Source organism: Henckelia pumila, chromosome 2 (assembly GCF_033568475.1).
Source record: "Henckelia pumila isolate YLH828 chromosome 2, ASM3356847v2, whole genome shotgun sequence".
Taxonomy (NCBI): Eukaryota; Viridiplantae; Streptophyta; class Magnoliopsida; order Lamiales; family Gesneriaceae; genus Henckelia; species Henckelia pumila.
Window position 1 is genome coordinate 188,266,840 of NC_133121.1, and position 12,250 is coordinate 188,279,089.

The 12,250-nt window shown below is 35.0% G+C and overlaps 2 protein-coding genes across 6 annotated transcripts; both read left to right on the top strand.

Annotated features, from left to right (window-relative positions):
* The first annotated feature begins 214 nt into the window (after window positions 1–214).
* On the top strand, window positions 215–6,361 carry LOC140882476 (probable serine/threonine-protein kinase SIS8). 5 transcript variants are annotated; one of them, XM_073288512.1, is made up of 11 exons: window positions 215–459; window positions 571–747; window positions 1,253–1,302; window positions 1,396–1,572; window positions 3,080–3,303; window positions 4,115–4,187; window positions 4,689–4,970; window positions 5,197–5,284; window positions 5,569–5,625; window positions 5,973–6,115; window positions 6,247–6,361. In XM_073288512.1, the coding sequence occupies exons 3-5, from the start codon at window positions 1,262–1,264 to the stop codon at window positions 3,165–3,167; spliced, it is 306 nt and encodes a 101-aa protein (XP_073144613.1). In that variant the 5' UTR covers window positions 215–459; window positions 571–747; window positions 1,253–1,261; the 3' UTR covers window positions 3,168–3,303; window positions 4,115–4,187; window positions 4,689–4,970; window positions 5,197–5,284; window positions 5,569–5,625; window positions 5,973–6,115; window positions 6,247–6,361. The 5 variants fall into 5 exon arrangements, 4 of the variants coding, with proteins under 4 accessions (XP_073144613.1, XP_073144615.1, XP_073144616.1 ...); XR_012150223.1 differs by lacking the exon at window positions 1,253–1,302 and having other exon boundaries at window positions 1,448–1,572; XM_073288514.1 differs by having other exon boundaries at window positions 215–747.
* Window positions 6,362–9,159: 2,798 nt separating this feature from the next.
* LOC140879213 (uncharacterized) lies at window positions 9,160–10,333 on the top strand. The gene is made up of 3 exons (XM_073282887.1): window positions 9,160–9,465; window positions 9,545–9,796; window positions 10,064–10,333. The coding sequence occupies exons 1-3, from the start codon at window positions 9,160–9,162 to the stop codon at window positions 10,331–10,333; spliced, it is 828 nt and encodes a 275-aa protein (XP_073138988.1).
* The last annotated feature ends 1,917 nt before the right edge of the window (window positions 10,334–12,250 follow it).

Genomic DNA, 12,250 nt, shown 5'->3' on the forward strand with positions numbered 1-12,250 from the left:
AAAGCGTTGTCTTTAAGCGTTTTTTTAGGTCTAAGACAACGCTTTTGTCTTTGAGCGTTATTTTTTATATGTACTACAACACTTTTTAAAAAGTGTTGTAGATAAATCATTTTTTTAATTTTAAATAATAAATAAAAATTGAAATTACTTATGTTTTTTGCCTTAACGTAAAAAACCCAAAATTTTCCAAACCCTTCTTCGCGTCCCTCTTTAAACGTCTGAATAATTAACCCTAAATCCCCAAGCCCTTCCATCGCGATTCCCTTTCTTGTTGAGCTCTTTCAATTACAATTTGACAAACCGTTAATGGTTATTTCTCCCTATTCTTCTACTTTTCCCATCATTCATCGATTGTTTCTGTTCTTGTAGTTGAAGAGTTTGCGAAGACTTCGGATCTACCTTGCTCTGTTTAAACTTGGGAGACGAGGGGGAGAAAGTGACGGCTTGTTCTGATTTTGGGTAATCTGCTTTATCTCTTGCTCGTTTTCTCTGATTATTCGTGGGTTGTGAAGATTTTGGACTGGGTATATTGTTCCAAGTACTGGATTTAAACTGCTACTCGAGTTGCAGATTATCAAAGCTTGGCGGGAATCGCCATTGTTGCTGCTGCATCTTCTTCTTTGACTTTATGGTATTTGGAGGTGTTCGATGCTGTGTTTGGACGATGATTCAGAGACTGAGAAGCTTGTTAACTGCTGAGCTTTGATTTCTAATTCCGAGCAGTTTCAGATTTGAGATTGCATTGAGGTACTTCGCCTTGCTTGATCTTGAGGGTATTTCCGCCTAGTTTTCTTCTTGTGTGCTTTCTTATCTGTTAACATATTCTTAGTTCATGTTTTTCCCTGCTGCTTGACATCCTCTTAACTTTTTTGTTATTTGGAGCAGATTCACTGTTAGACTTCGAACTTCCTTTCTTCTCACGATATTATGCTTACTGTATTCATGAGAAGAAAAACTGAAATTTTGTCATTGAATGGCTTTTCGAGTGGAAAATGTTTTTATTTTTGGCTCAATTCGAAAAACTTGCTGTACTGGTGTTGATTCATTAGGAAATCAATTAAGGGTTTAAAAGGCAACTTTCTTGTTCATTTTTCGCTGCTTTCACAAATGCCTTTGTTCTGTTACCTGTTCTCTCGATTCAGCTCTTGGAAGTTGAAATTCATCTCACAACTTCTGATTGCTAGTGGTGGTTTCTATAAATGCAACTGTGAGCAACAACTCTGATGATCTTCTGGTGATCCTCTTTCTTCAGGCAGAATGGATGGCACCAGAAATTCTAAGAAATGAACCATCAAATGAGAAGTATGTCTGCTCTTAGTTAGTCACGTGGTCATAAAAATAATACATCATCAAATAAATCTCGATTTTATTTTACGGTTGATTGACTCGGTGCAGATTCGATGTTTATAGTTTTGGTGTCATATTATGGGAGCTTTTCACTTTGCAGCAACCTTGGGGAGGAATGAACCCAATGCAAGTTGTTGGTGTTGTTGGCTTTCAGCATCGACGTCTTGAAATACCAGATAACATGGATCCAGTTGTAGCCGATATAATCAGGAAATGCTGGCAAACGTGAGTGATTTTTCTTTCAGTTTGCTTCTCTTCCATTTCATTGTTACTGTATTGGTCGTGATTGCTTTATATTACTTGCCTTAAAGAGATTCTCGAGAGTCTTACTACTCTGATTGCAACAGTTGACTAAGCATGGACCTACCTGTGTCCCAAGCTGTTATTTTTTAATAAGGATGCCCACCCTCTCATTAGATATTACCTTGTTTGGAAAGGTATATTTACTATATCTCAGCCTCTAACAAACTTTCTTTGATGAACCTCTTTTGGCTATTGAGATTTTAAAACACAAAACACTGAACAGTTTCATTACAACTGCGACTGCGCTTGCTCTGTTTCCTTAAAAGTGAAATATAATGACAAATAGAAAGTTAATAATTTTGAAACACGATTCTACTGAACAATTCAGTGGAGTTTTGCATGTTTAAGAAACTTGAAGGGGAAATTGGTCATGATGAATTGTTGAAGACTATATTATCTTATATAAAAAAATAAAAATTATTGTGATTTGTTAGATGTAACTAGGATTTTTCTCAGTTATATTAGCATGTTAGATTCATTTGATTAACTGTAGATCTAGTTATTTTAGTCTACAAAATAGCTCGTGTATTTGCAATTTCCTTATCAACAAAACACCAATAACATGTGCTTCCACAAAATTCTCCTATTTTTCATATGGTATTAGAGTCATAAAGGTTTTGAAGAAAATAGAGAAGCTTTAAAGATTACCATCACTATGCCCGTATGCCGAGAAGAAGGATTGGAATAAAGTTTCTATGTCTTAAGCTTAATGTTAAACCCGTTGTCAAGTTTTCTGCTAAAGTGTATATCTTTTTAAAAAAGAAAGTTGGAGCAGTTTTGACTTGCTTTGCGTCTTCATAACTTCAATTTTGATTATCACTAGCTTATATATAATCTCAAGTGACTTTACTATCAAAGATATGCATCACGCAACATCAGTTGGTGGTGTGGAAGAGTGATTACCATAAGGACTATCATACCACCTGTTTGTGGTGGGATATCGACTACTATATGAGAAATACATCATATTAGCATAGACATGTCATGTAGAGTGGCCTTATTCATGACCGAGCAGTATGGATCTTTGTCAGCCTTTTAAGCACGTTCTAGCCAATAGAATGAAGCTTGAAGAGCAACTGAAAAATATGAAGTAATAATCTGCACTTGAGGCGTATGAGCTTCAACGATTGTGTCATTCTACTTTGGAAGATGATTTGTCCAGACTCGGAAGATTTTAATTTCTTAATATTTTAATCTTTGTTTAAATTGCTTGTGTTATATGTATTTTGCCTCGTTTACATGCTGTGTTGGAACTAGTTCTTGCTTGAAATTGCATTGCCATAAATAGAACCTTGATGTGATGAGTCATCATAGCAAAGGATCTTTCATTTTCTAAAGCAGCGAAATCACAATTTTGCATTAAAATTCTTGGGACTATTGGAATTGTTTATTAAGTGAAACTAACTATCCCTTTTCTTAAAATTTGTAGAGATCCGAAGCTAAGGCCATCGTTTACCGAAATCGTGGCTTTACTTAAGCCTCTTCAGAAGCCTATTACCAGCAAGCAGGGGACCTGATTCTATTTCATGCAAATCTTTACCGCTAGTAGAGGTTGAATATGTGCCGGAGATAGCAGGATTAGATGGTGAGTTGAGTGAGGAATTTAGAAAGGTTTTTGAGAAATTCAACTTCAAGGAGAGTGTTGTTTCTGAGGTAAGAACGTTCAAATATATTGTTCGCTTGATATGCCAATTTTGCTTTGTTTTTGATTCCTTTTCTCCTTGGATCTTCTTTTTCTCTCTTCTGCTGTACTGTAATTTTCTATTTTGTAGGAAAATTTAAAAAAAGATGATTTTGCACCTAATGCAGCTTTGAAAAAGAATGATGACTCTGATTCAGAAGAGGAATTTGAAAAAAAAAACTAGTACTTTACACAAAAACCTCACAATTAAGGCGTTTGGCGAATATGTTACCAATTAGTCATTATTCATGAGCTTTGAGTTCTAATTCCGAGCAGTTTCAGATCGATCTGTTCTTGTTGCCTTCTGCGTTTTTTAATGTGTTCATCCGTTAATTAAATTAATCATCATGAGTTGTTTATTTTACTCTTTTTTTTTCTTGGGGTGATAATATCGCTGCTTTTAAGAATCGTTTTTCTTAATCTTCAAGCTTCTATTATCAATTAATATTAATGAACCCTTTGTTTAGATTCCATTACAAATTTTTACAGTTCTCTTCTCATCATGAATAGAAACATCTTTTAAAACCCGAATCTGAGACCGACCGGTTTCAAACTCTTCTGGTTTTAGGTGTTTGTGATGATTGTGTGCGTGTCTTTTCCTTTGCGTGTTGGTTCTTGTTTTGGTTTGAAGGGGAGTGGTTGTTCTTGTTTGTTTTTGTTTTCTATTCGCAATATGGTTTGATTTTTTGTGCTTTAATTTCTTTATTTATTCATAAAATATTAATTCAGATAATTTTTTTGCTGAAAATTATTATTTTCCTTGTTACTGTTTCTTCCCTGCAGATTTGCAATGCAGTGGCAGTGGCTGGAATCTATTAATTCTTCTACCTGAGGCTACTTAACTCAGCTACAATAGGTAAGTAGAAAAGTCTTTACTTTATTGACAACTATCTGGGATGGTTTTCTAGAGAATCTAGAGAATGTTTTTTACGTTACCTTTTGAAAATATATGTTTATTGTTGTGTTTTTATCAGCAACAAATGTCAATTTTAAAAAAATTGACAAGTGATCTCAAGTTGAAATGAGAATCAGCTTCGAAGTAGTTTTGTTTCGTTTAGTAATTCCACCTTTCAATTTCCTAAATTCTGGTCTGAAAATAATATTCTCTCCTGATTCTTGGATCTTGACACACTCTTTTTCTCTTGAGGTAGTGCTCTGGTGCAAACACAACATGCTTAATGAATAAGTTTCTTCTTTGTATTCATCCAGAACGACTATAAGGGTCACTAGATTTCTCCTGTCTCATCTGTTTCTTTGATGTTATATAAACTGAAGATGTTTGTGTTTTATTTCACGAGGTGAGAAAGGTGTAGCTAAACTGAAGATGTTTGTGTTTTATACTTTAATTTCGTCTTAGTTCAAGTGAGGAAGCAGTAGCAAATCTCCTGTGCATATGGGATGAAGGCCAGATTATGTAGCTCTGCCTTTTGTGTTTTATATTTTGTTTGAGATTAATTTTTCAGTGTTAGAGAAATCAAATGACGCCAAACTGGAGGGTAATTCCTTATTTTAAGCTGGACAATATAAGGAGGCAATAGCAAAATATGAATTTGCAATACAAATTGTCCAAGATGTTCTTCCATCTACTGAAATACAATCAATATGCCATGCAAATAGAGCTGCTTGTTTCTCCAAATTGGTATTCTCCTCGACTGTGGTTAAGAATAATTAATTTTCTGTTGTCTAGTATCGATGATGCTTAATATGCTTGCCAGCTCTACTTCGGGAATAAATTTTGTTCATTCAAGTAACTTCCGTTCAGTACTCTATATGTTGGGAATGCTTATCGAATGCACAATTCGCTATAGTGACTTTTTTTTAAAAAAAATCCAAAGATGATTTGTGCGCAACTTACTTCCTCGCAGATATATGGAAAGAAACTGAAATGTGGTTTTTGTTTTGCCAAGAAGCGCTCAAATATTTATGAGAAGCTGGATTCATGCTAATTTGCAGGTAAAGACACGAAAAATCATAGTAGTATTACTGCCCGTTCAAGGATTGCTCGGCCTTGCTAATTTGCAATATCAAATAATCTTTGTTATGCAACAGAGTGCTAGGTGTTCTGATATTTACATGTAAGCTACTTCTGAATCAACCAATTCTTTAAATAAACTCTTTATTATTGCAAAACCAACAATACTTTGGTAAAGAATACCTGAAGTTTAGTGCTACATGAGCTATTTATTCTCTTCTGTTACTGGGACTGAACTATATTAAGACTAATCAAATGTTTATAGGAAAGACATACGCTCATCCAGTCACTCTCAACAAGGGCAGAGTACCTACAGAATAAAGTAAGCACTTTAACATACTGCCATTATATTTTTGTAATGTGTAGTGATATTATGTTGCAATATGTATGTCTTTATTATGTTCTTTGTTAACTTGCCTTATTAGGATCCTACAAGGTTTAGATATTGAAGTTGTGGACTGAGAAAGCGTGACTATATGCTTCTCACTGTGTCATGACGATCACTCTTTTCTTTTCTAAGTTCTCTGCTTAGAATGGTGTTCATGATCTGAATCTTGTATAAGTGATGTGTATAAACTTAAAGATGCAGTTTTGCTTAGAGACGGTCGTTTATAATTTGTACTAGTTTACCTCGGTCACCCCACTCAGCAGTTTTGTTGTTTCCTACAGTAGAAAATACTTCACATAGAAAGAGGCAGATATGTGGTGGACTGAAAATGGAACAAGGGTCTGTGAGCGATATGACATCCAGACAATGCACGCAATAACATTTCAAGGGATTCGAAGGGGTTACTGAATTGCTTAACATTAGAGTACTTTTCTTAATGATAATTTTATGTCCTAGTTCATGTTCTTTTACTGATAAATATCTTTTTAAGTTTACTTTTTATTTTAATCTATTCATATTTTTTTTATGTTTGTTTTTATTTTTAATAATTTACAGTATGGAGATACAAATTAAAGGAAAAGAGATTGTTTCGGCTTTTATGAAAGCTCGGGATGCTAGCATGTGCTGAAGGAAGGAATCAAAGTTTTTCGAGATTAATGCATAGTTTTTTCCTAGTGTTCATTAAATTAGAATTCGATTATTTTTTTATTTTAATGAATTATAATATTGGAAGACTCTATATTAAATTTTATTTTACAAATTTTTGAATTTTGAGTGACTTATAATATTGAAAATTTGTGAATTAATTTTTTTTTTTTGTTTTTTATTTGAACAAAGACAGCGCTTTTTAAAGCATTGTCTTTACTAGAAAACACAACGCTTTTTTGAAGCGTTGTCTTTTCCAGATACAACGACACTTAAAAAACGTTGTCTTTTCCAGAAACGACAACGCTTTTTATAAAAGACAACGCTTAAAAAGCTTTGTCATTTTTAGATACGACAACGCTTTTTAAGCGTTGTCATTTCACTTAAAAAGTGTTGTCTTTTCCAGAAACGACAACGCTTTTTATAAAAGACAACTCTTAAAAAGCGTTGTCGTTTTTAGATAAGACAACGCTTTTTAAGCGTTGTCGTTTCTGGAAACGACAACGCTTTTTCCGCATTGTCTTTGAGCATGGTCTTTTACAACACTGCCTACGACAACGCTTTTTCATGGACATTAACAACGCGGAAAAAGCGTTGTCTTTGGCCTTTTTTCTTGTAGTGATATTCTCAGTTTCAAGCTTGACAATTTCTGTTTTATGACTGATCTTCTCATCTGACTCTTCCCAGTTGGGCTCAGTTGAGATGTCTTGCATATAATTTTGCCTTGCTTTAACTTCATCAATGTTATTAATAGTTTTTAATACTCATCGGCCATTTCATGAAGTGCTGTGATTAGGTCACCTCGAGTGAATTTATCAGAACTAAAATCGAATATCTGTTTACTGGTGGATGCACCCTCATGATCATTTTCCATTAAGCAGGTAACTTCTTCTTCATCATCGCTTGAGCTAGATTAGTAGTCTAATTGATCTGACTCAATGTTGGTGTCTGCCCATTGGCCTTTGTTTTCTTCAGCAACCAGAGCCTCGTGCTTCTTCTTGGATGATTTATGTTGATCTCTAGAACTTCTTTTCTTCTCATAATATTTCTTTCCACTTTCAGTTGACCTCTTTTTATCTTTCTTGGGTTTTGGATAGTCTGCTATGAAATGTCCTATTTTCCCACAATTGAAGCATGCTCTTCGTTCCTCAGTTGATTCCCTTTTCTAAAAATTTCTTCTGTATGATCCTTCTTGATTTTTCCTCTTGAATTTTCAAAATTTCCTTACAAATAATGACATAGAATCACTGCTCAACCGTTCAACTATTCTTTCTACTGGAGCTGAGGGTTCCACTTTGACCGCTGCCAGTGCCTTAGTCAACTGAGAAGTAGACTGGTCCTCTTCTCTGTTTTTAACTCAAACTCATAAGTTTTAAGATAAGCAAATAGATCATGGAACTCTAATTTCTAAACTCTTTTGACTCTCTCATAGCCATGGTCTTTAAATCCAATTATTTTGGGAGTCCTCGCATAACTTTTAAGATAACTTCTCGGTTTAGATAAGTCTTTTCCAAGGCATTTAGTTTGATCACAATACTACTGACTCTTTCATCAAATTCTATCATAGATTCTCCTGACTTCAATTTAATATTGTCAATTTTTTGAGTTGCCATAGATAACTTAATTTCCTTCGTCTGCTCATTTCCTTCACAAAGTTGAATAAGCTTTTCCAAAATTTTTTTGCCTATTTTTCACATCTTGATCTCCCTGTAGGTATTTATATCAAGAGTCTTGGACAATATGTCCTTAGCCACATTTTCAAGATTCACCTTCTTTTTATCTTCAAAAGTCCATTCAATTCTTGGTTTCTCAAGTTATTGAGGTCCACCAACGATGATAGCTATATCATTGTTGACTTTGGTGATGGTAATAGCTCCATCAGTGATAACATACCACATGTCATCATCCATTGCTGATAGATATGCTTGCATACGTATCTTCTAGTAATCAAAATCCTCTTTAGAGAACATAAGAATTTTACTGAATGAAGCCATCTTTAGATAGTGTTCAAAGACAAGACGCTAGTCGATACAACAAACACACAAGCGCACGCGCGGCCGGTCAGCTCAGCTCGGCGCAATGAGGTGGGGTGGGGTCTTCTGATCCTATTATTCTTTTTGGAGGAAATTTAATTAAAATAATATTTTTATTATTTTTAAGTTGCACAACACCTCATGCGGGCGAAATAAAGAAAAAAAAAATTCTTCTGCGCTCAAGCGCACTTGGCGATGGCCAGGCAGTAGATGGGCCAAATTTGTGTGCTCCAGCGCAGGTTTTTGCGCTGGAGCGCGCCATCCGTCTGTCCAGGTGGTGGGCAATGAAACTTTGCGTGCTCGAGCGCAAGTTTTTGTACTCGAGCGCACCGTCTGAGTTCTCCGAAAAGGTGTGACCCTTTTTGGGCTTTTTCGCATGAGGTTGCTTCTTTCGACTAAAGGACATGTTCCTTGGACATCATTATTATAAATAAACTGATTAAAAATGCAGTAACCTATAAGATATAACGTATAACGTGAGATTTTTGGTTTTCTGCAATTTCCTCACTCTTTTACAAATAAAGTTGCTGCATATTTTTTGTTCGCTGACGTTCAAGATATTTGTTGTGTTGCTATATCTCGTTCGTGAGTCATTGTATCTTAGAGACAATTTCCGCCAATGTTTAGCACTAATAACGGGAAATTTTGTCTTGCGAAAAGAGATAATTTCTCGCCTCGACTATCCTACCGCAGCTGTTACTGTTTCTATTGTTGTTCAGATTTGTTCATATTCCGGAAAACTTTCTCATACAATCGCAAGACGAAATTTTTTCATTCTCGGATTATGAACATGTCTCTTGTCTCATTCACTCCGCTCGCTTCATCCCCCTCTCATGGAGAAAAGCCACCCAAGTTTTTTGGTTTCGACTTCAAACGTTGGCAGCAGAAGATGTTGTTTTATCTTACCACACTGAGTCTATCCAGATTTCTCAAAGAGGACCCCCCTGTCGTCATTGAAGGCGATTCTGACACCCAAAGAATAATTGCAGTTGATGCATGGAACCATAGTGATTTCTTCTACCGAAACTACATTCTGAATGGTTTAGTTGACACACTTTACAGTTTACTGATCTGTCAAGACAGCCAAGGAACTCTGGTATTCCTTGGAAAAGAAATATAAAACCAAAGATGCAGGAATAATGAAATTTGTAGTTGGCAAATTTCTGGACTTCAAGATGATAGAATCAAAAACAGGGTTGAGTAAAGTGCAAGAAATACAAATTATCTTGCATGACTTATTGGCCGAAGGGATGGAAATAAATGAACCATTCCAAGTAGCATCTATCATTGAGAAATTGCCACCGCAGTGGAAGGACTTCAAGAATTATCTCAAGCACAAATTCAAGAAGTTGAAACTTGAAGATCTCATTGTAAGACTTCGGATTGAGGAAGATAACATAAACACCGAGGGTAAGTCACACACAAAGGTGATAGAAACCAAGGCCAAAGCAAATATGACAGAATCAAGTACTAGTCACAAAAGAAAGCTCCCCCATGATGGAAAGCAAAAGGGGAAAGCAAAAAAATTTCAAGGAAGTTGTTACAACTGTGGCAAACCGAATCACATGGCACGAGATTGCAGACTTCAAAAGAAAAACAACAAAAATAAAAAACCAAGGCAAGAAAACATGGTTGAAGAAATGTATTTACTTTTAGATATTTCTGACATTGATCTAAGTGCTGTTATTTTTTAGAACAACTTTGTGGTTGATCCAAAAGAATGGTGGATCGATACTTCATCTACGAGCCGCATTTATGCAGCAAGAGATATGTATTCCACCTACACCACCGTTGGTGATAGAAAGCTATTTATGAGAAACTCTGCAACATTAAAAGTCGTTGGAGTAGGGAATGTGGTGTTGAAAATGACCTCCGGAAAAGAGGTGACGCTCAAGAATGTGCTGCATGTGCCAGACATTCGAAAAAATAGTTTCTGGTTCTCTTTTGAGCAAGGCAGGATTTAGAATGGTTTTTGAATCTGATAAGTTTGTATTAACCAAATCTGTTGTATTCGTAGTAAAAGGATACCAAGATAGTGGTTTGTTTAAATTGAATGTAATGAATGTTATCCGCCCTGAGGCAAAGAATAAAATTATCGGTTCTGTTTACTTGACTGAAAGTTATGATATATGACATGAACGATTAGGGCATGTTAAATTCAACACGTTGCAAAGACTTGTAAATTTAAATTTAATACCTACTTTTAAAAGAAATCCACAAAACAAGTGTTAGATTTTTGTTGAAGCGAAAATGGTCAAAGCTCCATTCCATTCTGTCACAAGAAGTACTACGCCACTTGAGTTAATACACACTGATGCTTGTGACTTAAAATTGGTACAAACTCGAGTAGGCAACAAGTACTTTATAACATTCATTGATGACTGCACCAGATTTTGTTATGTTTATTTATTTAAAAGCAAAGATGAAGCAATCGAAGATTTCAAGAAATATAAGACAGAGATTGAAAATCAACGAAGTTCAAAGATAAAAATGATTTGAAGTGATCGAGGGGGAGAATATGTGGCTCCTTTTGAAGAATTTTGCTTAACTTCAGGCATCATTCATCAAACGACAGCCCCATACTCACCTCAATCTAATGGCGTTGCAAAACGCAAGAATCGAACGTTAAAATAAATGATGAACGTGGCACAATCATGGAGTCAAGGAATGTCGTATTCTTTGAAAATGTCTTTCCTTGTAAAGAAAGGAAAGAAGTAAGTTCAAACAAACTAACTTATGAAAACGCAATTGAAACTCCACAAAACAATGAAGAACCAAGATGAAGTAATCGAGATAGAGTTGAAAAGTCTTTTGGTCCTGATTTTCTAACATACATGTTAGATAATGAACCAAGAACTCTTCAAAAAGCTTTATCAAATCCAGAGGCTCCTTTTTGGAAGGAAGCAATAAAAAATAAAATAGATTTCATCATGAATAATCATACTTGGGAGTTGGTTGATCTCCCTCCGGGATGTAAACCTTTGGGATCCAAGTGAATCCTTAAAAGGAAATGCAAAGAGGATGGATTTATAGATAAATATAAAGCTCTCTTAGGTGTTCAAGGTTTTAGGAAAAAATATGGATATGAACTCGTACTCTCCAGTTTCTATAATCACATCCATTTGTGTTCTCTTAGCTATTGTTGCATTGCATTATCTTTAGATTCACTAAATGGATGTCAAAACCGCCTTTTTGAATGGAGAGTTGGAAATAGAAATATATATGAAACAACCATAAGGGTTTATTGTACCCGAAAAAAAAAGTAAAAGTATGTAAACTTGTGAAATCGCTATATGGACTCAAACAAGCACCAAAACAGTTACATCAAAAGTTTGACACTCCAATGTTGTCAAATGGTTTCAAAATCAATGAATGTGACAAATGTTTCTATATTAAAGGTACTACAAATGCATATGTAATTGTTTTCTTTTATGTAGATGACATGTTAATTATGAGAAGCGCCCATGAATTGATTGTAAAAACAAAGAAAATGTTGAGACAACATTTTGACATGAAAGATTTGGGAATATGTGATATTATACTAGGGATTAAAATCTCTAGAACATCTGCTGGAATTATATGTATTATCACAAACCCATCATGTAGAAAAGGTTCTTGAACGATTTAATGCCACAAATCGACCTCCGGCTAGAACACCTATGGATTTGGCTACACATATTTAGCAAAAAATAGAGGATAACCTGTTTCACAAGTGGAATATGCAAGGGTAATAGGAAGTTTAATGTACCTAGCTAACTGTACCCGTCCTGATCTTTCATATACAATAAATAAATTCAGTCTATTCACAAGTAATCCAAGTGAAGATCATTGGAAAGGATTAATGAGAGTGCTTGGATATTTGAAATATACTTCAAGTTATG